We start from the raw sequence: 24482 nt of genomic DNA, 5'->3' as shown, positions 1-24482 counted from the left end.
TTATAAAGTTCCAGAGTAAGAGTTAACAGCTTTATTTTAATAGAATTTCTAGCAATATTGCATAAGCAGCTGAAAACTCCAAAACTTATTCAGGGCACATATAAAACACTCACCCCTTAATGTATGCTTGAGAGCAGTTCCTATGCAGCGGTGATAGAAATATCATAGTTTCCTTGAGTATTTCAAAATTGTTTCTTGCAAATGTAATTGCCAATTGTGTCAATTCTCATTGTCCCTGAACATTTTGCTTAAATATTCAAGCAATGCTGTAAGCCCAGGGTTCCCCTCAAGTGATTCAATTTGTTTATAAGCTTCAGACTCTAGTTCTTTTAATGTATTCCGTGTATATTCAAAGGAGCCCACATTCTCAAGGTAATGTACACAGTATTTTTTTATATCCACATTTTCAGTCCTTTGTCGCAGAATATTCTGCACTTGTGTGCTTTCTGGCCTAGACCATATGGCGTGGATAGTTGGGAAAGAGAATTTCCCTTCAGTTAGGTCTTCACAAAAACTTTTGTTCTCGCTATATTCTTTGGAGTGCAAGTTTGCATAGTCATCCCTAATTTGAAAGAAGAGCCCAAGTGTGTTAAGGAGTGGTTTCAAATCTTTTTTACAACTAGAGAACAATTGCATGAGGCCCACGGCTAGTCCAAAAAGGCCACCTGTCTTTTGCAAAACCATGGCTTTATACTCTGCTTCTGTTGGACAGGTGTAAGTATCTCTCCAATAAATATCCAGCCCTTGGCCCTTATGAAGTTCCAGAAGTTGGCGGGTGAACACTTTTACAGCATCAGGATGATCAAGTGTTAGAACTTTTTCCAAGCCAAGGAAATACACAAAGTTTGCACAATTTATTACAGATGGTATTCCATAGATGCTATGGGCCACTGGAAACCCTCGTCGTAGTTTTGAATTGTCTTCTATGTCATCTATAAGCAAACTTGCATTGTGCAACATTTCGGTCACTTCAATGATAACCTAATAAAAAGAAAAGAAAAGAATCACGTTCTACTTGCTGCTTTTACAATAATTCACTAGCGTTTTTACTTTCCCATATGCTGTTGGGAGATCTTAACTTCTGATCCCAATGTATCAATATTATTCTCTACACTTCTCATACTTGTCATTCCAATTCTTTTAAGGCTGATATACTGTATGCATAATTGCCAATACCAATGAAAGCATGTGTTCCCCTCAGTGCTCCTGTGTGCCTAAAAATCATGTGGACGCTTTATGGCTCCCCACCTGGGGACACCAGTGTACCCAGTGACCAAACAGTGCCTGCCAGGCTCTCCACTCCTGAATGCCCCATTATTCTTCTCCTGAATGCCCCAGTTTCTTCTCTCTTTAGCCATTGTCTGCTCTCTAACCATTCTGATTGGCTGACACAGGAGATGAGACCAGTTCTAATTGGATGTTTCCAGCGAGTGTGACAACTCTAAGGAGATAAGTGGCTGTGCCTTGGAGGAAGATGGTACATGGGGAGGGATGAGAGATGTATGGGTAAATACTGGGAAAATAAAAGTGTGCATCAGTGATGATGGAGGGATGGAGGAAGATTAGCAATCATCTTGATGTGCATGTGCCAGAGGGCTAAAAGAAGGGTTAAGTTCTCATTAATACTGATGTTTGAAAAATATAAGATAAAGGACTGGAAAGATAAAATCTACCTTAACATAAACACACACAATGCTCAAAAAGGAGGTAAGGTGCACATATAAAAAACAAAAGGAAGTATAATAAACATTTAATGCACATATATTATAGAACCAACATGAAATCACAACTGCAGTTGTTGCCACCACTCACCATATGCTCAGAGGCACATTGGCAATTTTCCCCCAGCTACACAGGAAATGGACTGGACTGTGAAAGACCAACCCAAATTTCATTTGCATCTTTACAAAATTGTAGGGCAGTACAATATCTCAGAGAGGAGCCCAGGTCTCCTGCTCCCCTGGTACATTCACTATAACTGCCCAATTTCCCGGCTTTTTAAAGTTTGATAGAAATACCTGTTGGCTATAGGTACGTTCTTAAACCGCAAGGGTTTTTTGCCTATTAGTGAATAAATATATTCACTACTGGGCCTAAAGATGCAGCTCAGCTGTGGAATTTATTCCTCCAGCCATGAAGCATGTAACATACCTCAGCTGGAATTGTCAACAATTTACATTAACCCTTGATAGTCCACCAGAAGCACTTCACAATAAAGACAGTAACATGATAATTAATAGCACCTATGAACTCAGTAAATTTAAGAATAATAATTCAATATATACATTTCAAAAATACAAATCACAAAAATAGAACCTCATACTCTGCAAAGAACCAATGAAATAGGACCCAAAACAATTATTACATCACAGGGGTATAGTTCAGGTCTTCATTTAGTCCATCTGGTACCATAGACTTCAAATGATACATCTAGAAGAGTTCCTTTCTTTTCAGTCTTGCTTCCAGTTGTCTTTCTACTCCTGTAACTTTCTCAAGAGTCCAAAATCTTACTTCCTTTTCAGTATGTCCACAAATTATATAATGTTTTACCATAAGGGCACGTAATCTATTTTTGATAGAACTCTTATGTTCACTAATTCTCATTTTGATTTTTCTAGTTGTAATCTTATATACGTAGGAATGACAAGGGCACTGTATAGCATATACAACCCCCTTGGTGTTACCGTTGTAAAACCCTCCGAGGACATACCTCATACCTGATTGGTATAATTTATTTATTTATTTGTTTACTTATTAAACTTGTATACCGCCCCATAGCCAAAGCTCTCTGGGCAGTTTACAATAACTAAAAACAAATACAATTTAAAATACATCTTTTAAAAAACAATTTAAAACACAATAAAAAAAATTAAAACAATATAGAATGCTAAAATGCCTGGGAGAAGAGGAAAGTCTTGACCTGGCGCCAAAAAGATAGCAGTGTTGGCACCAGGCGCACCTCATCAAGCAGATCATTCCATAATTTGGGGGCCACCACTGAGAAGGCCCTCTCCCTTGTTGTCATTCTCCAAGCTTCCCTCGGAGTAGGCACCCGGAGGAGGGCCTTTGATCTTGAACGTAGTGTACGGGTGGGTTCGTATTGGGAGAGGCATTCCATCAGGTATTGTGGTCCCAAGCCGTGTAAGGCTTTAGAGGTCAACAATACCAGCACCTTGAATCGAGCTCAGAAACATACAGTCAGCCAGTGCAAGCGGGCCAGAATCAGTTTTATATGTTCTGGTCCCTGTTACCAATCCGGCCGCTGCATTTTGCACAAGCTGCACTTTCCAAACCGTCTTCAAAGGCAGCCCCACATAGAGTGCATTGCAGTAATCTAATTTAGAGGTTACCAGAGCATGGACAACTGAAGCCAGGTTATCCCTGTCCAGATAGGGACGTAGTTGGGCCACCAACCGAAGTTGGTAGAAGGCACTCCGTACCACCGAGGCTACCTGAGCCTCAAGTGACAGAGATGGTTCTAGGAGAACCCCCAAGCTACGAATCTGCTCCTTCAGGGGGAGTGCAACCCCATCCAGGACAGGTTGGACATCCACCATCCGGTCAGAAGAACCACCCACTAGCAGCATCTCAGTCTTGTCTGGATTGAGCCTCAGTTTATTAGCCCTCATCCAGTCCATTGTCGCAGCCAGGCACCGGTTCAGCACATTGACAGCCTCACCTGAAGAAGATGAAAAGGAGAAATAGAGCTGCGTGTCATCAGCATACTGATGGCAACGCACTCCAAAGCTCCAGATGACCGCACCCAACGGTTTCATGTAGATGTTGAACAGCATGGGGGACAGAACTGACCCCTGCGGAACCCCATACTGGAGAGTCCAGGGTGCCGAGCAATGCTCCCCAAGCACCACTTTCTGGAGGTAAACTGCCAAGTAGGAACGTAACCACTGCAATGCAGTCCCTCCCACTCCCAACTCAGCCAGTCTCCCCAGAAGGATACCATGGTTGATGGTATTGAAAGCCGCTGAGAGATCAAGGAGAATCAACAGAGTTACACTCCCCCTGTCTCTCTCCTGACAAAGGTCATCATACAAGGCGACCAAGGCTGTTTCTGTGCCAAATCCAGGCCTGAAACCCGACTGAAATGGATCCAGATAATCGGTCTCATCTAAGAGTGTCTGGAGCTGGCCCGCAACCACTTGTTCAAGGACCTTGCCCAGGAATGGAACATTTGCTACCGGCCTACAGTTATTAAGATTTTCTGGGTCCAGGGAGGGTTTCTTCAGGAGTGGTCTCACTACCGCCTCTTTCAGGCCGCCAGGGACAACCGCCTCTCACAGACAGGCATTAATCACCTCCCTGGCCCAGCCGGCTGTTCCATCCCTGCTAGCTTTTATTAGCCAAGAAGGGTAAGGATCAAGAACAGAAGTGGTTGCACGAACCTGTCCAAGCACCTTGCAAACTGTGAATTTGACACAATTGATACAGGTACTAACACTGATTACATGGGAAGTTTCCAGTGGCTTTGATGTAAATGCACGTTTTTCCCCATCTTTTTTGAACATTGAAAATATAAGATGCCACCTCTCCCTTAACCCTCTGACACACAGGTATGAAGGTGGTAAACAGTTGAAAAAAACTCCTGCTATTGCACTGAGATCTGGATGTGTGCCACTGGGTGTCCTGCCCATTCATTTAAATAAATATTACATTTGTTAGTCACTTTATTAAGAAGTTTTAGTAAGATTATAAAAATTAAAACCAGAAAATGTTAAATAATGTACAATACAAAATACATAAAACACTCACCCAATAACATAAGAAAAGTCCTAACCAACTTACTAGAAGATGAGCACCATTGCGGTGGCCAGCTTAGTTACCAAAGGCCTGTGAGAATAAAAGGCCTTAGCCTGGCACTGAAAAACTAATAAAGATGGCACTAGGCATTCCACAGACAGGGGGCCACCATGGAAAAGGCCTGTTCTCATGTGGCTACCCTCCACATCTCCCTCAGGTGAGACACAGAGAAGAGCTACTGATGAAGACCACAGGCTCCAGGCTGGTTGATATGAGGAGAGGTGGCCCTTGGGGTATGGCAGTCCTCAGCTGAGTAAGTCTCTGGACCATTCTCTGGCTGACTGGCTTCAGAGATCAGGCAGATGGTAACATGAGATGGGGCCTTTTCTGTGGGTAGTTCAGCTGGCTAGCACCCTCCCACAAGGAAGTCTTTAGGCACTGGGTCAAAACTTTTATTTGCCTGGGCAAATATGTGATGTCTTATTCTTCTGCTGTTATGCTGTGTTTTCTGCTGATTTTACTGATGACTTACTAAAGGCAGAGTATAAACATAATGAATAAAATATTAGGGCTTGTATACACATACAGAAGTTCAAAAGCCTGCAAACTGCTCTCAATCTTATCCTCAAAGCTGCATAGCATTATGTACAAATTTAAAGTTTTCAATCCCTTTGGTGCATTTGTACATGTAGCACAGAACACAGGATGTTGGTCCTGGCCAGAATGGGGGATCTAAATATATATATATATAAATAAATCATAGCTCTGCTTCTCCAGTACAGGAGCAAAGTTAGCAAAAAGGAGTTGATTATCTTGTATAATATGATATCACTACAATTTAAAAAAAGATGTATAGATTTACACGCACATCAATTTAACTTTAAGAATGCAACTTACTTGTAGCTTATCTTCAGGAACATTTAGCCAGTGATTAAAAGCTTGGGAGAGTTTGGTTCTTACTTGTTTTCCTGTAATTTAAAAAAGTTAAAGGCATTTTTACTTTGAGAAAGCATGAAAGTTTGTGAAATTTCCAAACTAGTATTCACCTCATAATTATACTTCACTGGGAAAGTGGTGTATGAGTTTTTTGTATGCAAGTGGTCCAAATTCAGGAAAACTTTGCTATGTAGATCAACAATGAGTACTTCCAAAGTTTATAAACAGTTATGTTTATAGTATGAGGTAGAATAGACAATATATGTTGTCTGGCCTGGTTGGAATCTTTACTTACTTCAGGTTCTTGTGAAGATATGTTTACTATGCCTCTGTGCTGGGACACATACCCTGAGATATGAGAAACCTAAGGAAGCCACACCCTGTATGCTGCTTTATATTTTCTTTATCTACTAAGCACTACCACAGTAAATCCTAACACTGTTTTAGACATGTACACTGATCACAGCATTAAGTTATTAAGGTGCGGTTATAATTTGGTATGCTTAGAGCTAAGTCTGTAGGCAGACTACCACATTTATGAAAAAAAACATTCCCTGGTGTACCATAGTCTGGGCAGCCATTTGTTCAGATCTTTACAGCTGCATCTGTTACAAGCCAGAAGAATGTAGTTAATTAGCATATTTTGTCTGCATGTTATTGATATAATCTGGACATAATCTGAGGATCGTGGCTGCCCCCCAAGCACTATGGGCTGACATTGATTTTATTTTACCAGATTATATTTCCGTAAGTTTAGCATTTATTTTAAATCAACTCAGATGTCTTTTGTTAGGTTCCAAAGTGCTCTACAGGAATTTTATATGTATACTATAGGGCTTCTGTAGCTCCCATTTCCTACTGCAGGGTGCACCCTATAGTACTTGAACAACTGTGACTGGATGTTGGGGACTCCCTGTATGGTATCCACCAGTACAGGGAACTGCTGTCACAAGAGGAAATAGATGAAATTCCAGAAGCACTTAAGCATGCATAATGTGCTACAAGATCCCACCACTTATGAATTTAGAAGTCATGAGATTTAAGGGTGAAAAAAAGGCAGATGGACTTTTTACTTGCTTCCGGGGTAGATGGATATAGATAGATCATCGAGAAAAATACCAATTTAAATAGAATTTCCCATTATTAAATTCATACATGTAATTAACAAAAATCTGAATCTGGGACAGTTCTGCCACTGGCAGGCATTCAGCTCTAAGGTAGTGGTGGAGCTGAAACAAACCACAGCACAAGATACCATAGCACATCTGTATTACTTAAACAATGCGTTTGTTAAGAGTGCGTCATGTAACAGCTGAAATTTCTCAGCATTTTGGAACTTAGGTTACATGGAAAGCCCTTAACACAACATGCAAAACCAAAATGTTTTTTGTTAATTGAATTTGATTACATTTTGAGGTTACATACTTTCTCATCAGCAAAGTTGAAGTTGAAAATGAGAAAGAAAAAGAAAGGAAGAAAGAAAATACACCATTGAGAAGGTCACAAGCAATTTATCCTATCTCTACTAATTGGCTAATTAAGTGAAATAAGGTTAGAAATAAGGAGTGCCATCTTTTTTCGTAACCAGGATCCTGTGTCTTTACTAAGGCTACCAACTATTACTGGCTGCCACTCCTCTACCTGCAACAACTGGTTCATTGGGAGTCATGTTGGTTTCCATGCTCTACAATCACCCTAGCTGATTTCTGCACATTGTATTGTGACAGATTTGCTCTGTTCAGGGTAGAAGTCGAAGCATACTGTCTATGTAGCAGGCTGTGAGCCTGGCAGTTAAGCTGCACCTTAGCTTTCCTTGAAGCAGATGCCACATCAAAGGGGAGAGAGTAAACTCCCTCTCCTTGTATTAGCACACAGGAAATTTAGGATTCAGGAACAAGTGTTCAGATAGATAAGATAGTAGATTCCTCAATATATCTGAATACATGAAAGAAATACAATAAATTGCAGCTACAGAATGACATATTAAATCTCTTAGACATGGCAAGGTATCTGGTATGCATCTGAATGTACAAAGAAATTATCAATTTAGGAATGTTTTTCAGTGTTTATACAAACAATTGTCTGACTGAGTGGAACTCCTTAACGCAGCCTTTCCCAACCGGTGTGCCTCCAGATGATGTTGGACCACAACTCCCATCAGCCTCAGCCATTGGCAATGCTGGCTGAGGCTGATGGGAGTTGTGGTCCTTCAGAAAATGGAAGTCTTGTCCGAATGAAGAAAATAAAAAAGAACACAAACTCTGGCAAAAGAAATGCAAGAAGACAATAAGGGATGCTAAAAAAGAATTTGAGGAGCACATTGCTAAGAACATAAAAACCAACAACAAAAAATTCTATAAATACATTCAAAGCAGGAGACCATCTAGGGAGACAATTGGACCCTTGGATGATAAGGGAGTCAAAGGTGTACTAAAGAACGATAAGGAGATTGCAGAGAAGCTAAATGAATTCTTTGCATCTGTCTTCACAGTGGAAGATATAGGGCAGATCCCTGAACCTGAACTAACATTTGCAGGAAGGGATTCTGAGGAACTGAGACAAATAGTGGTAACGAGAGAGGAAGTTCTAAGCTTAATGGACAATATAAAAACTGACAAATCACCGGACCCGGATGGCATCCACCCGAGAGTTCTCAAAGAACTCAAAGGTGAAATTGCTGATCTGCTAACTAAAATATGTAACTTGTCCCTTGGGTCCTCCTCCGTGCCTGAGGACTGGAAAGTGGCAAATGTAACGCCAATCTTCAAAAAGGGATCCAGAGGGGATCCCGGAAATTACAGGCCAGTTAGCTTAACTTCTGTCCCTGGAAAACTGGTAGAAAGTATGATTAAAGCTAGATTAACTAAGCACATAGAAGAACAAGCCTTGCTGAAGCAGAGCCAGCATGGCTTCTGCAAGGGAAAGTCCTGTCTCAGTAACCTATTAGAATTCTTTGAGAGTGTCAACAAGCATATAGATAGAGGTGATCCAGTGGACATAGTGTACTTAGACTTTCAAAAAGCGTTTGACAAGGTACCTCACCAAAGGCTTCTGAGGAAGCTTAGCAGTCATGGAATAAGAGGAGAGGTCCTCTTGTGGATAAGGAATTGGTTAAGAAGCAGAAAGCAGAGAGTAGGAATAAACGGACAGTTCTCCCAATGGAGGGCTGTAGAAAGTGGAGTCCCTCAAGGATCGGTATTGGGACCTGTACTTTTCAACTTGTTCATTAATGACCTAGAATTAGGAGTGAGCAGTGAAGTGGCCAAGTTTGCTGACGACACTAAATTGTTCAGGGCTGTTAAAACAAAAAGGGATTGCGAAGAGCTCCAAAAAGACCTCTCCAAACTGAGTGAATGGGCGGAAAAATGGCAAATGCAATTCAATATAAACAAGTGTAAAATTATGCATATTGGAGCAAAAAATCTGAATTTCACATATACGCTCATGGGGTCTGAACTGGCGGTGACCGACCAGGAGAGAGACCTCGGGGTTGTAGTGGACAGCACGATGAAAATGTCGACCCAGTGTGCAGCAGCTGTGAAAAAGGCAAATTCCATGCTAGCGATAATTAGGAAAGGTATTGAAAATAAAACAGCCAATATCATAATGCCATTGTATAAATCTATGGTGCGGCTGCATTTGGAATACTGTGTACAGTTCTGGTCGCCTCATCTCAAAAAGGATATTATAGAGTTGGAAAAGGTTCAGAAGAGGGCAACCAGAATGATCAAGGGGATGGAGCGACTCCCTTACGAGGAAAGGTTGCAGCATTTGGGGCTTTTTAGTTTAGAGAAAAGGCGGGTCAGAGGAGACATGATAGAAGTGTATAAAATTATGCATGGCATTGAGAAAGTGGATAGAGAAAAGTTCTTCTCCCTTTCTCATAATACTAGAACTCGTGGACATTCAAAGAAGCTGAATGTTGGAAGATTCAGGACAGACAAAAGGAAGTACTTCTTTACTCAGCGCATAGTTAAACTATGGAATTTGCTCCCACAAGATGCAGTAATGGCCACCAGCTTGGATGGCTTTAAAAGAAAATTAGACAAATTCATGGAGGACAGGGCTATCAATGGCTACTAGCCATGATGGCTGTGCTCTGCCACCCTAGTCAGAGGCAGCATGCTTCTGAAAACCAGTTGCCGGAAGCCTCAGGAGGGGAGTGTCCTTGCACTCGGGTCCTGCTTGCGGGCTTCCCCCAGGCACTTGGTTGGCCACAGTGAGAACAGGATGCTGGACTAGATGGGCCACTGGCCTGATCCAGCAGGCTCTTCTTATGTTCTTAACATCTGGAGGCACACTGGTTGGAAAAGGCTGCCTTAACGATTTACAATATAAGTAATGACTTTATTATCAGTGTGATTTAATTGCTCCTCATTGATGGTAGTCACTCTGAGATGTTATGTCTTGGAGATAAGCTTAACGTTTATGATTTTATGGCTAGAGATGTTTTAGTGTGGCACCAAAGGTGTTCTGTTTTCTATCAGATGCCATGATGGTTGGCCCATCATGAATAGACAAAGGGATGACTATTCCCTGTGTATTAAATTTAAATGTGCTCCATTTGATTGCAGGGAATTATTAATATGAATATTAGCTCTGAATCCTCCATCATCTCTGGGTCCAGCTAGGTTAGGTAAATGGGAGTATTTGCCACAGGATGGTTGTTAATGGCACAGGAACTGACCCAGCTAAGGGGTTTTCAGGTCAACTGGCAAGTCTAGCCTTTAAATCAGCGATTCCCAACGTGGGCGGTAGCGCCCCCCTGGGGGTTGTTACAGCCTTTCAGGGGGGCGTTGGCGTGACTACAAAGTTTAGGGGGGGCGTTTGGGTTCATTAGGGGGCATTGACATTTGGCGGTCTGATGCGACAGTTGAAGCATTTAAGTTTAATTTTATTTAATACACAAATCATTAATTTTTAAACTGTTTTGTCCCCAGTTAGAATGTATTTAATAGTCTCAATTCATGGAAATAACACTATAGTGTGTGCTCTTCAGTAAAGAAATTCTGAATAGCACCCAGTGTCATATCAAGGAATGGGGATATTAGCCATGCCCCGGCACTAGGTAATGTTCCGATGCTGTCTTGAGGGATGTTGGAACCAATCATGAGAGAGTGTTTGATAAGCTGGGTGCATTGGTGGAGGGCGCATTCTTCCAATGGATGAGTGCTGTGGGCAAACGGGTGATGCAGAGAGTCAGTTATTCACTGGTTTTCTTTAGGAATGGGTCACACTCGCTACCCACTGTTTTTGTGATGTTTAAATGAACTTGTTTAACGAAACAATGCTGGTAAACTGAATGAGTTTGTTGTTAAGTAACACAGTGTATTCTATCCGTTGGGATATTGTTAGTCGTGGTGACTTAAGACTATTACTATCCAAGTATACTCCAGATAATGTGAAGTTAGCCAAAACTCATCAAGCTCAAGGATCACACTAATATTTCATAATAAATCTCATTTTATTTACTTTTCTATAACTATGTATGTATATTAATAAATCATATTAAGAATTCAATGTGTAATCTAAGTGCAATAAAAAGGCATAATAAAAACGATCAGTAATAATCACTGAAAATACCTTTTATGCATTACTCATATTTTAAGGGAAGAATAGGAAGCATTGGAATATTCTTAATCTGAGGGGGGCATTGGGCACAAAAAGATTTTGCAAAGGGGTGCTGGGTCAAAAAAGGTTGGGTAACGCTGCTTTAAATGCTGCAATGGAAGTAGACAAGATTCAGCAGATAAAGCACACACAGCTGCCCCTAGATTTCCCTCCGTCTTTCCTTTGTGCCTTCAAATGCTGCCCATCAGAAATCCAACTGCTGTGTACATCAGATATATTTTCCCCTCCCTGCATGCCTCTCAAAACTGTTTTTACTGATCTCCTGCAATTTCTTCCTCCCTGTCACCTTTTATATCTAACTTCTAACCTGTTGCCTATCTAAACTATAAACTCTTCAAGGCTTTGCCTGGTGTATGAAAATCGTGCCCAGCAACAGCAAGCTTCTATACTTCCAGAGACTAAGATTGACCAGAAACCATTGCCTAGCAACAGTAGAATTAGCAACTCCATTGACTTATTGGCCTAAAAATGCATTTTAGTAAGAACTACAAATATTACCCAACCCATGGGTAAAATCACATGCCAGATGTTCCCCGTGGCCTAAAACAAACCAGTTCCCAAAACACAGTACAAACAGAGAAATCTTTCCAGAAAATCCACCCCAACAAGAATAATGCACAGGTCAACATGCTAGAGTCTCTCAAATATTCAACAAAATAAGACACTGCAGCTCCTTTCAGCACTGTTAATCCTCAGATGTATCGCTTTTACACTTTTGTTGTTATGTGCCTTCAAGTCGACTACGACTTATGGCAACCCTATGAATCAGCGACCTCCTACAGCATCTGTCATGAAGCACCCTGTTCAGATCTGGTAAGTTCAGGTCTGTGGCTTCCTTTATGGAATCCATCCATCCCTTGTTTGGCCTTCCTCTTTTTCTACTCCCTTCTGTTTTTCCCAGCATTATTGTCTTTTCTACTGAATCATGTCTTCTCATGTGTCCAACGTATGATAACCTCAGTTTCATCATTTTAGCTTCTAATGGTAGTTCTGGTTTAATTTGTTCTAACACCCAACCACACCTGGTTGGCCACTGTGAGAACAGGATGCTGGACTAGATGGGCCACTGGCCTGATCCAGCAGGCTCTTCTTATGTTCTTATGTTCAATGCAGGAATCCAAATCAAAGCATTTCCTATTCCACCATAGCCACGTTTCCTGCTTTAAATTCAAGTCAAGAGTTTTCTCTTCTCCCAGGCATTTTAGCATGTTTTTAAATTGTTTTTTAAAAATGTGTTTTTAAATTTGTATATTTGTATATTCGTTTTTAATGTTTTTAATTGTTGTAACGCGCCCAGAGAGCTTCGGCTATGGGGTGGTATACAAATGTAATAATAATAATAATAATAATAAACAACTGCAGATTGTTGTTACATCCAAACTAATAATTGCAATTTAGCATTAAGCTTCATTTAAACAAGGCAGAATTAGTGAGATATTAGTGGGTGCGTCCTATCTATGTATGACATGCTTTGCACTGCCCTGATGTGCATGAGAAAAGCAGGACGGTGGGAGAGTTAAGCCCAAACACAAATATTATCGAGGTGTTTAACAATAAAAAAATAAAACTATAAACATTCTAGTATAAAACAGAACTAAAATAAAACCAGCCTCAGTGAAGGATTGATACAGCTAAGGTAAAAACATTAAAAGCTCTTAGGATTCCAAGTTAAAATGCCTGGAAAGATAAGGTCTTCACCTGGCTCCAAGAAGACTTTAACATGGGCACTAGGCAAAGTCCTTTGAGGGGGCCTTCCACAAGCAGAGCGCCATCACCAAAAAGACTCCCTCAACATCATCTCTCATTTGGTGGGAACAACTGGAGAAGGGTCTCTGGAGATGACCTTAGGATCTGGGTAGATCATCTTCACATATGTGCAAATGTTTACAGAAGTTATCAGATGTTTTTTTTTTTTTTTCAATAATTTTTATTCAGATTTTCATAAAACATACAAGACGAAATCATAAAACATTCAAAGACAAAAAACAAAATCAAAAATAGTTAAACAAAAAGAAAAAAAGGAAAAAAAAAAACAAAAATAAAAAATAAAGAGTAAAATATTGACTTCCCATTTGTCAAAGATCAAATCAGTTATAAGTCTATAATATATAACAATCCTGTCTCTTAAGTCATATTATAAAATCACTTTCCTCCAGTAGTTATCTTACTTAATCATCAAATCTCATAAACATTACTTTATTCTTTCCACAAAAAGTCAAAGAGAGGTTTCAATTCTTTAAGAAATATATCTATCAATTTTTTTTTCCAGATAAGCATATCGATTAATCCATCTCATTACTAATTATGATAATCTTATTGTCATAACCATAGTCAAAATAAACATTTCAATTAATCCATCACATCAGAATCTGTTAGGTTCAGTAATTTCAATAGCCATTGTTCTATTATCCCTATTAGTTCCATTTTCCATCTTCCATCTTCAGTAGTCTTGTTAAGTCCAGTAATTTCAGTATCCAATCTTCCATTAACAGTATTCCATAATAATCTTGCTGTCAAAGCCATAGTCATATAGTAAGAGTCTGATGGGAATTACCTCTATCCCAAATATTTTCTTGCCATCCATTCTGAATAGGTTGCTGAAATACTGCTGTAAAATCATATCTCTGTTCTTTTTTTCAAAATACACTGGGTCATCTCTTGAAAGTTTTTCCATTGTCACATGGCTGCAGTTAATTCCATAGATTTTCTCTATATTGGGCTCCATCACATCATTCCAGTCCAGAAGATTATCCATGCCATTGATAACTTTATCTCTAGAATCTTCATTAATTTCTTCAGAGATAACATTGAGTTCCAAACAATAGATTTTATTTCTAAAGTCCATAGACTCCAAATCTTGTTCCTGTTCCACGTTTGTTCCAATCTCCGGGATCTCCTCTCTCACAGGGACCCCTGTTCCAGTCTCCAGGGTCTCCTCTCTCACAGGGACCCCTGTTCCAGTCTCCAGGGTCTCCTCTCTCACAAGGACCCCTATGTCTTTAATCTCCTGTGTCTCCAAACAATAGATTTTGTTTCTAAAGTCCATAGACTCCAAATCTTTTTCCTGTTCCACGTTTGTTCCAATCTCCGGGGTCTCCTCTCTCACAGGGACCCCTTCCAGGGTCACCTCTCTCACAGGGACCCCTATATCTTTAATCTCCTGCTTCATTTTACTCAATTCAATTTTCAACTCCTTACAGCCCTGTCGCAGGTTTTGTTTCGTTATCTCAATCTCATCCATTATTTTCTGAAACATAGTTATTTCCAGATTCTCAGCCACTTTCTTAATTGCCATTTTAAAAGAAAAATATAGGAAAACCACTTCTTATTTCAGCAACAATTGGGTTAATACTCCAAACTTGGTGACATCACAGTATAAACAGAGCAGACAGCCTTATCTCTCCATGCTTAAGTAAACAAAATGCAGTTCCCAGGATCGAAACAATTAATGGCGGTCGTCAGGAAACAGATTCGTCAAAATAAAATAGACCAAAAAGAGAGTAGTCTCAGACAATATAATATTCTTCAAAATAAAAATCTGGAATAGAAATCCCTCTTCTGTGTATATCTTTAGAATGCAAATCCAGGACAGCTTTTTGCAACAAAAACAGAGATAAGCTATTAATTAGTGAGTAGCAGAGAGAAGTTATGGCTCCCCAGTGAGATGTCAAAAACCGATCAATCTGGCAAATCTCTTTTAAACAGCAACAATTTAAGTCAAGTAAAAGAAAAATATAGAAAGAAGGGTGCTTGCCTGTTAGTGCGTTCTCTCTTAGAAGATAAGATGAACGTTCGCTTTATCAGATAGAGCTTGTTGTTGAAAATCCGTCCCACCTTCGTCGGCTGGACCTCGTCCCATAAATTAATGAGATCTGGTCGTCCCAACAAAAATAGGCTTTGAGGTTAATCTCTTCGTTTCTCCCTACCCGGGAGAAGTTTAATCAGTCAAAAAAAAAAAAATCTGACTGATATATCTGAATAAGCTTCTTTTGAGGCAGGAGCCCGTCTCAAAAGCAGGCACAGGCTAAGTCACCCTTCCCGGAAGTTCCAAGTTATCAGATGTTTTTAAAGATGCTAGCTGAAGTGGACTCAAGAACAGAGACCAAAAAAGTTCGGTAATAAGATACACGTAGATCAGATTCACGTACCATAAAAGCATTCTAACAGGAGCAGAAACCAAGTCATTTATAATTGTTCTTTAACCAGAAAACTGAGAAACCATATGATCAGGCACAATGAACTATCTGAAACTTCAACAGTTTACAGCATTGCTGAAGCTAAGCAGGTGCAGAACTGGTTAGAAATTTGGATGAGTCATGTTGAGAGTATAAAAGTACAATTTAAAAAGGGAAAACATAGAATATATAATGTCAGGCGACAATGGGAAGAAATCAGAGACTGGTTTGAGAGCTTTGTGACATTAAGCTTAGGTTTTAAGCTAAAAAAAGCACACTAGCAGAACAAAGTGAGTGCTATGGCCATCAGTCTGGATACTAGTTTCAGACACTACTAAAACTCAAAGAATGAAATGTTACCTGGTAATTGAAGTAGGTAGTTATACGGCTCCAACAGAATTCTTTTAGATGTCTCTTCTACTTGTTCCATTTTTTAAAATTTCTGAAAAGGAATGGTTCAATCTGTTTAGAAAAAATCTATTAAAATCAGGCTCCACAAATTAGGTCCAGACTTGGTAGCCAAACATTATTTCTAATAGCCAGCAAGAATATAGCAAACATGCCCTTTCTAAAAAGCAAGTGTGCCCTGCCCCTCCAATAGAATTAGAGAGTAGAGCTAACAGTGTAGATGCCATTGCTCCCCATAAGCCTAAGCTGCCCACATGGCTCTTTCTGAAGCTTCCCCTAGCAAGGGTGTTATAGCCACACTCTTGGCAAGGAAGTGCATGGGGGACACACGCCCCCAAAATATTCAGCCCTGGTTTTCCAAACTCCCATGCAGCAGTTATGCACAATTAAAATACTCCTTCTCCAAATTCTCTTAACTCCCTTGCCATAGGTTAAGCTCTGTTTCTTGCACCCACCCTGACAAAGGGCGTGTCACAGTGAAGCCCAGCAAGCACCTTTTTTAAAAGTCAGGGCTTAAAGGCTAGGAAGCAGCCCTTCATTCTTTCAAAGAAATTCTCTCCAGATTTTCCTTCATTCCCTGTAGCAGTTCCTTCCCTTGCGATCCAGTCATCATTTTCTGTCCCCTATAATAGCCTCTAGTTTCTGGAGGACAAAACAAAGGAAGTTGGTGCAAAACTTCTGGGGTTTTTGTTCTGCTACAGAAAAGTGTGTGTGTGTAATATAAGCCAGTTGTAAGTGGGGCTGGGGAACAGCGAACACTATAGATGCACACAGAGAAAGAAGCAAATACAGTCTAAGGGATGTAAAAGGGAGGTTTGAAATTCCCACTTCCTTCTCCTTTTCAGTCAGTCAGGAATGCTGGGATGGATGAAGCAAGATTGACAACAAGACACAGTAGCAGCCCCTTGTTCTTGCTATGAACTTTATCTGATTAATAGGGAAAATGACAGTAAAAAACACAAAAAGGTAAGACAGGTGGCTTTGCCTGGCTGCTCTCCAGAATTAAGTTCTTGATTGTCATGGCAACCGTGGTGACCTTATTTGCTGACTGTTAATGTAGTTTACAGATTTCTTAAAACATATAAAGCTCTCACAGTGGAATATGGCATAGGGAAAACAGAGCACGGATGCTAATTTAATACAAGCTGTGGGGCCAATATGCAGATGACAAAAGCAAGTGGGCAGTCCCTACAGGCTTTACTCTAAAAATACTATTTCTTAAGTAATTTTTACATGATGTCACTCCAAGTAGCACTTTTACAAAGTTCCCAAGATTAGTAGTCTGCCACATTACTCAGAAAGCATCACTACAAGAACTTCCTGAACACATGCTTATTTATACACATCCCCAACACAAATTATCTTAACTTTTTATCTTAACTTAATTATCTTAACTTAATTATCTTAACAATTAATTAACAAATTATCTTAACTTAATATTGTCCATCATTTCAGAATATACATTCTTACACACCCTGTACAGTTTTCTCATCTAGAACTTTCTGAATTTAGGGAATTTATATTCTCAAGCATCGTTTAGGCATGCTTTTCTGTGGAAATCAATACAATTCTTTTCCTCCTTCTTACCTATGTTTCTTGCTGCACTGCAGATGCATCTGCTTCAGACTAAAACAATTTGTCTCATGCAATTCAAATACAGAAACTGCAGTAATAACATGGTCCCATGCCAATTCAGCAATCATTGTTGACTAGCAGACACCTAACAAGTTGTTGCCTGGCATATAAATTCCCAGTACTTCCACAAATTTTCTTTGTAAAAGAGTAAGTAATGGGATAGTGCAACACCTTAATTGTAGAAAACAAATACGAAAGCATTTATCTATCACTATGCTGATAAGTGCTTGCTATCCAGTTTGAAATCCAGAAAGCACTTTCACAGACTTTGTGTGAAAAGCACAAAGTTACAAAGACCAATAATGTTGTGAAGCCTACACAGCAAACCTATGCTGAGTTTTGTAAACCAATCATGCCACCTTAACTACTGGTCAATAAAGTTTTAACATCAGTGCTGAACTGGAATTTCAGGGGAGGGTTTTAAATTTCCTTAGTAATCAATTTGCCAATGCTTAATTAAAGTTGCAAGGGTAAGATTGCAGCTTCAGATTGATAGACAAATAGTCAAGGAATACCTAATCACTTTGAACAAGTTCAAATCTCCAGGGCATGATGAACTGCATCCTAGAAGGAACTAGCTGAAGAACTCTTGGAACCACTTATTATCTTTGGAAATCATGGAGGATAGGTGAAGTGCCAGATGACTGGAGGAGGGCTAACATTCCTATCTTTAAAAAGGGCAAAAAAGAAGAACTTGGGAACTATAGACCAGTCAGCCTGACATCTCTCCACACTTCAAGAAGGATGCAGAGAAACTGGAACGGGTTCAGAGGAGGGCAACAAAGATGATCAGGGGACTGGAAACAAAGCCCTATGAGGAGAGACAAAGAACTGGGCACGTTTAGCCTGGAGAAGAGAAGACTGAGGGAAGATATGATAGCACTCTTCAAGTACATGAAAGGTTGTCACATAGAGGAGGACCTCGATCTCTTCTCGATCGTCGCAGAGTGCAGGACACAGAATAATGGGCTCAAGTTGCAGGAAGCCAGATTTCGACTGGGCATCTGGAAAAACTTCCTAACTGTTAGAGCCATACAAGAATGGAACCAATTACCTAGAGAGGTAGTGGGCTCTCCGACACCGGAGGCATTCAAGAGGCAGCTGGACAGCCATCTGTCGGGAATGCTTTGATTTGGATTCCTGCACTGAGCAGGAGGTTGGACTCGATGGCCTTGTAGGCCCCTTCCAACTCTACTATTCTATGACTCAATCCCTGGGAAATTTTGGAGCAGATTATAAAGAGGTCAATCTGTAACCACTTTGAAAACAATGCAGTGATTACCAGAAGCCAATATGGATTTGTCAAGAACAAATCCTGCCAGGCTAATCTTATCTCATTGTATGAATAGGGTAACCTCTCTGGTAGACCATGGGAATACATTGGACATAAAACACCTCAACTTCAGCAAAGCGTTTGACAAAGTGCCCCATGATATTCTAATTAGCAAGCTAGATAAATGTGGGCTGGATGGAACAACTATCAGGTGCATCCACAGTTGGCTACAGGATAATATTTCAACAGTGCTTATCAATGTTTCCTTCTCAAACTGGGGACAGGTAACGAGTGGGGTACCACAGGGCTCAGTCCTGGGCCCAGGCTCTTCACATTTTTATTAATGACTTGAATTAGGAAGTACAGGGAATGCTGATCAAATCTGCAGATGATACAAAATTGGGAGAGATACTTAATACCCTGGAGGACAGAAACAAAATTCAAAGGGATCTTGATAGACTGCAGCACTGGTCTGAAAACAGAATGAAATTTAACAGGGATAAGTGCAAAGTTCTACAAGTAGGAAAAATAAACGAAATGCACAGTTATAAGATGGGGACCCTTGGCTCAACAATACTACATGTGAGAAGGATCTTGGAATTGTTGCTGATCACAAGCTGAATATGAGCTAACAATGTGATGTGGCTGCAAAAAAGGCAAATACTATTTTAGCCTGCATTAACAGGAGTATAGTTTCCAACTCATGTGAAGTACAGTACTAGTTCCCCTCTATTCAGCACTGGTTAAGCCTCATCTTGAGTACTGCATCCAGTTCTGGACACCACACTTTAAGAAGGATGCAGACAAACTGGAAGGCATTCAGATGAGGGCGGCAAGGATGATCAAGGGACTGGAAACAAAGCCCTATGAAGAGAGACTGAAAGGACTGGGCATTTTTAGCCTTAAGAAGAGAAGACTGAGGGGAGATATGATAGCACTCTTCAAGTACTTGAAAGGTTGCCACACAGAGAAGGGCCAGATTCTCTTCTCCATCCAGAGTGCAGGACACAGAATAACGGGCTCAAGGTACAGGAAGTCATATTTCGACTGAACATCAGGAAAAACTTTCTAACTGTTAGAGCAGTATGACAATGGATCCAATTACCTAGGGAGGTGATGAGCTCTCCAACACTGAAGGCATTCAAGAGGCAGCAAGACAGCCACCTATCAGGTATGCTTTAAACTGGATTCCTGCATGAAGCAGGGGGCTGGACTCGATGGCCTTAGGCCCCTTCCAGCTCCACTGTTCTGTTATTCTAATCAACATTTGGTATCAGATGGCCTATTAATGTCTGAATCACTTTTGGTCATTATCCTGATAATGGTCTTATTTTTATAATAAAACCTTCAATAAGACATGCTTCACAATAGTTACATCATTTATTATTTTTTCTATTATATTAATAAAGAGGAATAGAGGTTATATCTGCATATGTGTCTGTATGCATCAATTCTGAATAAATCATAAGCAGTCTTTAAACTTTAAACAGACATAACCTAGAGCACCTTATATGAAGACAAATCAATGGTTGCCATTATACCTCAGATTATTTCAGAGACTGCCAACTAAATTGCCAAGGCCAGTTCACAATACATCATTTTAACATAGAAATTGCTACTTATACAGAAAGACACTAATCAATTTTGTAGTTTTCTTTGTTGTTTTTTTGCTGTGGTGACAAAGATGAGTTTGTGCAAATCATGTTTGCAGTGCATCTTTCATTTGCAGTGCACATTTAGCGTTACTTGTGTACATTAGTACCGATATTTAACCAATTAAGAACATAAGAACATAAGAAGAGCCTGCTGGATCAGGCCAGTGGCCCATCTAGTCCAGCATCCTGTTCTCACAGTGGCCAACCAAGTGCCTGGGGGAAGCCTGCAAGCAGGACCTGAGTGCAAGAACACTCTCCCCTACTGAGGCTTCCAGCAACTGGTTTTCAGAAGCATGCTGCCTCTGACTAGGGTGGCAGAGCACAGCCATCACGGCTAGTAGCCATTGATAGCCCTGTCCTCCATGAATTTGTCTAATCTTCTTTTAAAGCCATCCAAGCTGGTGGCCATTACTGCATCTTGTGGGAGCAAATTCCATAGTTTAACTATGCGCTGAGTAAAGAAGTACTTCCTTTTGTCTGTCCTGAATCTTCCAACATTCAGCTTCTTTGAATGTCCACGAGTTCTAGTATTATGAGAGAGGGAGAAGAACTTTTCTCTATCCACTTTCTCAATGCCATGCATAATTTTATACACTTCTATCATGTCTCCTCTGACCCGCCTTTTCTCTAAACTAAAAAGCCCCAAATGCTGCAACCTTTCCTCGTAAGGGAGTCGCTCCATCCCCTTGATCATTCTGGTTGCCCTCTTCTGAACCTTTTCCAACTCTATAATATCCTTTTTGAGATGAGGCGACCAGAACTGTACACAGTATTCCAAATGCGGCCGCACCATAGATTTATACAACGGCATTATGATATTGGCTGTTTTATTTTCAATACCTTTCCTAATTATCCCTAGCATGGAATTTGCCTTTTTCACAGCTGCCGCACACTGGGTCGACATTTTCATCGTGCTGTCCACTACAACCCCGAGGTCTCTCTCCTGGTCAGTCACCGCCAGTTCAGACCCCATGAGCGTATATGTGAAATTCAGATTTTTTGCTCCAATATGCATAATTTTACACTTGTTTATATTGAATTGCATTTGCCATTTTTCCGCCCATTCACTCAGTTTGGAGAGGTCTTTTTGGAGCTCTTCGCAATCCCTTTTTGTTTTAACAACCCTGAACAATTTAGTGTCGTCAGCAAACTTGGCCACTTCACTGCTCACTCCTAATTCTAGGTCATTAATGAACAAGTTGAAAAGTACAGGTCCCAATACCGATCCTTGAGGGACTCCACTTTCTACAGCCCTCCATTGGGAGAACTGTCCGTTTATTCCTACTCTCTGCCTTCTGCTTCTTAACCAATTCCTTATCCACAAGAGGACCTCTCCTCTTATTCCATGACTGCTAAGCTTCCTCAGAAGCCTTTGGTGAGGTACCTTGTCAAACGCTTTTTGAAAGTCTAAGTACACTATGTCCACTGGATCACCTCTATCTATATGCTTGTTGACACTCTCAAAGAATTCTAATAGGTTACTGAGACAGGACTTTCCCTTGCAGAAGCCATGCTGGCTCTGCTTCAGCAAGGCTTGTTCTTCTATGTGCTTAGTTAATCTAGCTTTAATAATACTTTCTACCAGTTTTCCAGGGACAGAAGTTAAGCTAACTGGCCTGTAATTTCCGGGATCCCCTCTGGATCCCTTTTTGAAGATTGGCGTTACATTTGCCACTTTCCAGTCCTCAGGCACGGAGGAGGACCCGAGGGACAAATTACACATTTTAGTTAGCAGATCAGCAATTTTACATTTGATTTCTTTGAGAACTCTCGGGTGGATGCCATCCGGGCCTGGTGATTTGTCAGTTTTTATATTGTCCAGTAAGCTTAGAACTTCCTCTCTCGTTACCACTATTTGTCTCAGTTCCTCAGAATCCCTTCCTGCAAATGTTAGTTCAGGTTCAGGGATCTGCCCTATATCTTCCACTGTGAAGACAGATGCAAAGAATTCATTTAGCTTCTCTGCAATCTCCTTATCGTTCTTTAGTACACCTTTGACTCCCTTATCATCCAAGGGTCCAATTGTCTCCCTAGATGGTCTCCTGCTTTGAATGTATTTATAGAATTTTTTGTTGTTGGTTTTTATGTTCTTAGCAACGTGCTGCTCAAATTCTTTTTTAGCATCCCTTATTGTCTTCTTGCATTTCTTTTGCCAGAATTTGTGTTCTTTTTTATTTTCTTCATTTATTTTCTTCATTCGGACAAGACTTCCATTTTCTGGCTTTTCGCCTCTAAGAGCTTCCTTGACTTTGCTCGTTAACCATGCTGGCATCTTCTTGGCCCTGGCGGTACCTTTTCTGATCTGCGGTATGCACTCCAGTTGAGCTTCTAATATAGTGTTTTTAAACAACTTCCAAGCATTTTCGAGTGATGTGGCCCTCTGGACTTTGTTTTTCAGCTTTCTTTTTACCAATCCCCTCATTTTTGTGAAGTTTCCTCTTTTGAAGTCAGATGTGACCGTGTTGGATTTTCTTGGCAATTGGCCAGTTACATGTATGTTTAATTTAATAGCACTGTGGTCACTGCTCCCAATCGGTTCAACAACACTTACATCTCGCACCAGGTCCCGGTCCTGTATAATACTTCAATATATCTATTTTAACTAGATTATGACTAACTTGGTAATGGTTCTGAAATTCTTCATTTCTAAATTATCATATTGTCAACATGAGATTATAAGTCTATTAGGGCTCATCTTCCATCTTTCTCTTATATGCTCAAAAAGAAACGATGACGCTTATGTAATAAAGTAAGCTCTCAAGGCTCACACACGGCAGTCTACACACTGCAAAAAAAAACACCTCACAGCATAATCACTTATTGTAGCAAACGCGAACCTTCCCACCACCATCAAGGGGTACAAACATGGTAAAGGGCACAGCAGCCCTAAACGAAACCCTTGTATAGGTCAACTCCATTAAACTAGTCACATTTCAATACAGTACAGTACTGCAAGCATTCCTGAAGCTCAATGAAAACACACACAATTATACCAAACATTTTAACAACAGCTAGAGCTTTTACTTTATTTACCCAGTGCCAGAAGTTTAGGACAGCTTACAAGGAACACTTCAAACCGTAAGCGAACTAAGTTAACCCTCTGAGCAAGCACCCGTTAAAACCATACAAGCAACATCGTTATTCCACCCTCTTAACCGGGACTCCACAGACCCACTTTAAGAAAAGTAGAAACGCACACCCGTTCCCCACAGAGAAAGAAAGAGGGTTATTAAAGTGAATTAAGTCATTTTGAATGCATACCTGGTCCTTCCCCACAGAGAAAGAAAGAGGGTTATTAAAGTGAATTAAGTCATTTTGAATGCATACCTGGTCCTACCGGATAGCAGCCTCTCTTGAACGCGAGCTACACCCCCGCAGCTGACTGCGCCAAGTTGAGAGAGGAGATGGGAAGAAGTGAGCGGGTAGGAAAGACGAAGCGCCGGGCAAGAGGACCAACAGCAGCTGCTGCTTCGCCGGCCACTCCTGACAACACCAGAAGAACTCGCCGACGGCACCGCGCCTCAGCTTTATAGCAGCCAGCGGGAGAGGGCGGGAGAAAGGAGCCTCCAACGAGGGAGCGAGCGAGGAAAGGGGAGGAGGGAGGAAACCCGGCACCCCTTTCTGCCGCCCGGTTTACAGGAAGCCAGGCGGTTAGGGGTGGCGGAGAAGGGGCGGCGACGGAAAGGAACCTCTTTTCGAACAGCGCCGTCTCCAACCTACCGTGGTCTCCACCGCTTCTTCGCTAGCCCACACCAACCTCTCTGGCAGCCCTCAGCCAGGCTCGGCCCAGTAACAGCGGGCACAGTGCCCCACCCCCTTCCGCCTCAATCACCACCTTCGCCTGATGGGGGGAAAATGCGCCACCGGAGCTTGTCGGCGCAGGCGCGAGCTCCTCCCACACCCGCTTTAATAATCTCCCTTCGGTTCTCTCTACCGCCCCCGCCCCCATTTTCATCGCTGCTTCCCGATGCACTTTGGGAATTGTGGTACAGATGAGGGAAAAGTCCCGTTGTC

At 40.9% G+C, this 24482-nt stretch overlaps 1 protein-coding gene across 3 annotated transcripts; it reads right to left on the bottom strand.

Annotated features, from left to right (window-relative positions):
• Positions 1–24379, bottom strand: GGPS1 (geranylgeranyl diphosphate synthase 1). 3 transcript variants are annotated; one of them, XM_061624533.1, is made up of 5 exons: positions 24189–24379; positions 23796–23850; positions 15858–15939; positions 5653–5723; positions 1–981 (listed from the first exon to the last, which is right to left on the bottom strand). In XM_061624533.1, exons 3-5 carry the CDS (start codon positions 15925–15927, stop codon positions 220–222), a joined length of 903 nt encoding a protein of 300 aa, XP_061480517.1. In that variant the 5' UTR covers positions 15928–15939; positions 23796–23850; positions 24189–24379; the 3' UTR covers positions 1–219. The 3 variants fall into 3 exon arrangements, with proteins under 3 accessions (XP_061480517.1, XP_061480515.1, XP_061480516.1); XM_061624531.1 differs by having other exon boundaries at positions 23796–24379; XM_061624532.1 differs by lacking the exon at positions 23796–23850.
• Positions 24380–24482: the final 103 nt, after the last annotated feature.

This window comes from Rhineura floridana, chromosome 4, assembly GCF_030035675.1.
Source record: "Rhineura floridana isolate rRhiFlo1 chromosome 4, rRhiFlo1.hap2, whole genome shotgun sequence".
Taxonomy (NCBI): Eukaryota; Metazoa; Chordata; class Lepidosauria; order Squamata; family Rhineuridae; genus Rhineura; species Rhineura floridana.
The sequence above is the reverse complement of the archived record's forward strand: the minus strand, read 5'-3'. Positions and strand labels throughout refer to the sequence as shown.

Bases quoted from the DNA above. Each gene is read 5' to 3' on its own strand.
- GGPS1 (XM_061624531.1), bottom strand. From the start codon at position 15,927: ATGGAACAAGTAGAAGAGACATCTAAAAGAATTCTGTTGGAGCCGTAT. The intron at 5,724-15,857 runs GTAACATTTCAT...TTTAAATTACAG, and splicing joins CTACCTACTTCAATTACCAG to GAAAACAAGTAAGAACCAAA. The intron at 982-5,652 runs GTAAGTTGCATT...TCTTTTTATTAG, and splicing joins TTCCTGAAGATAAGCTACAA to GTTATCATTGAAGTGACCGA.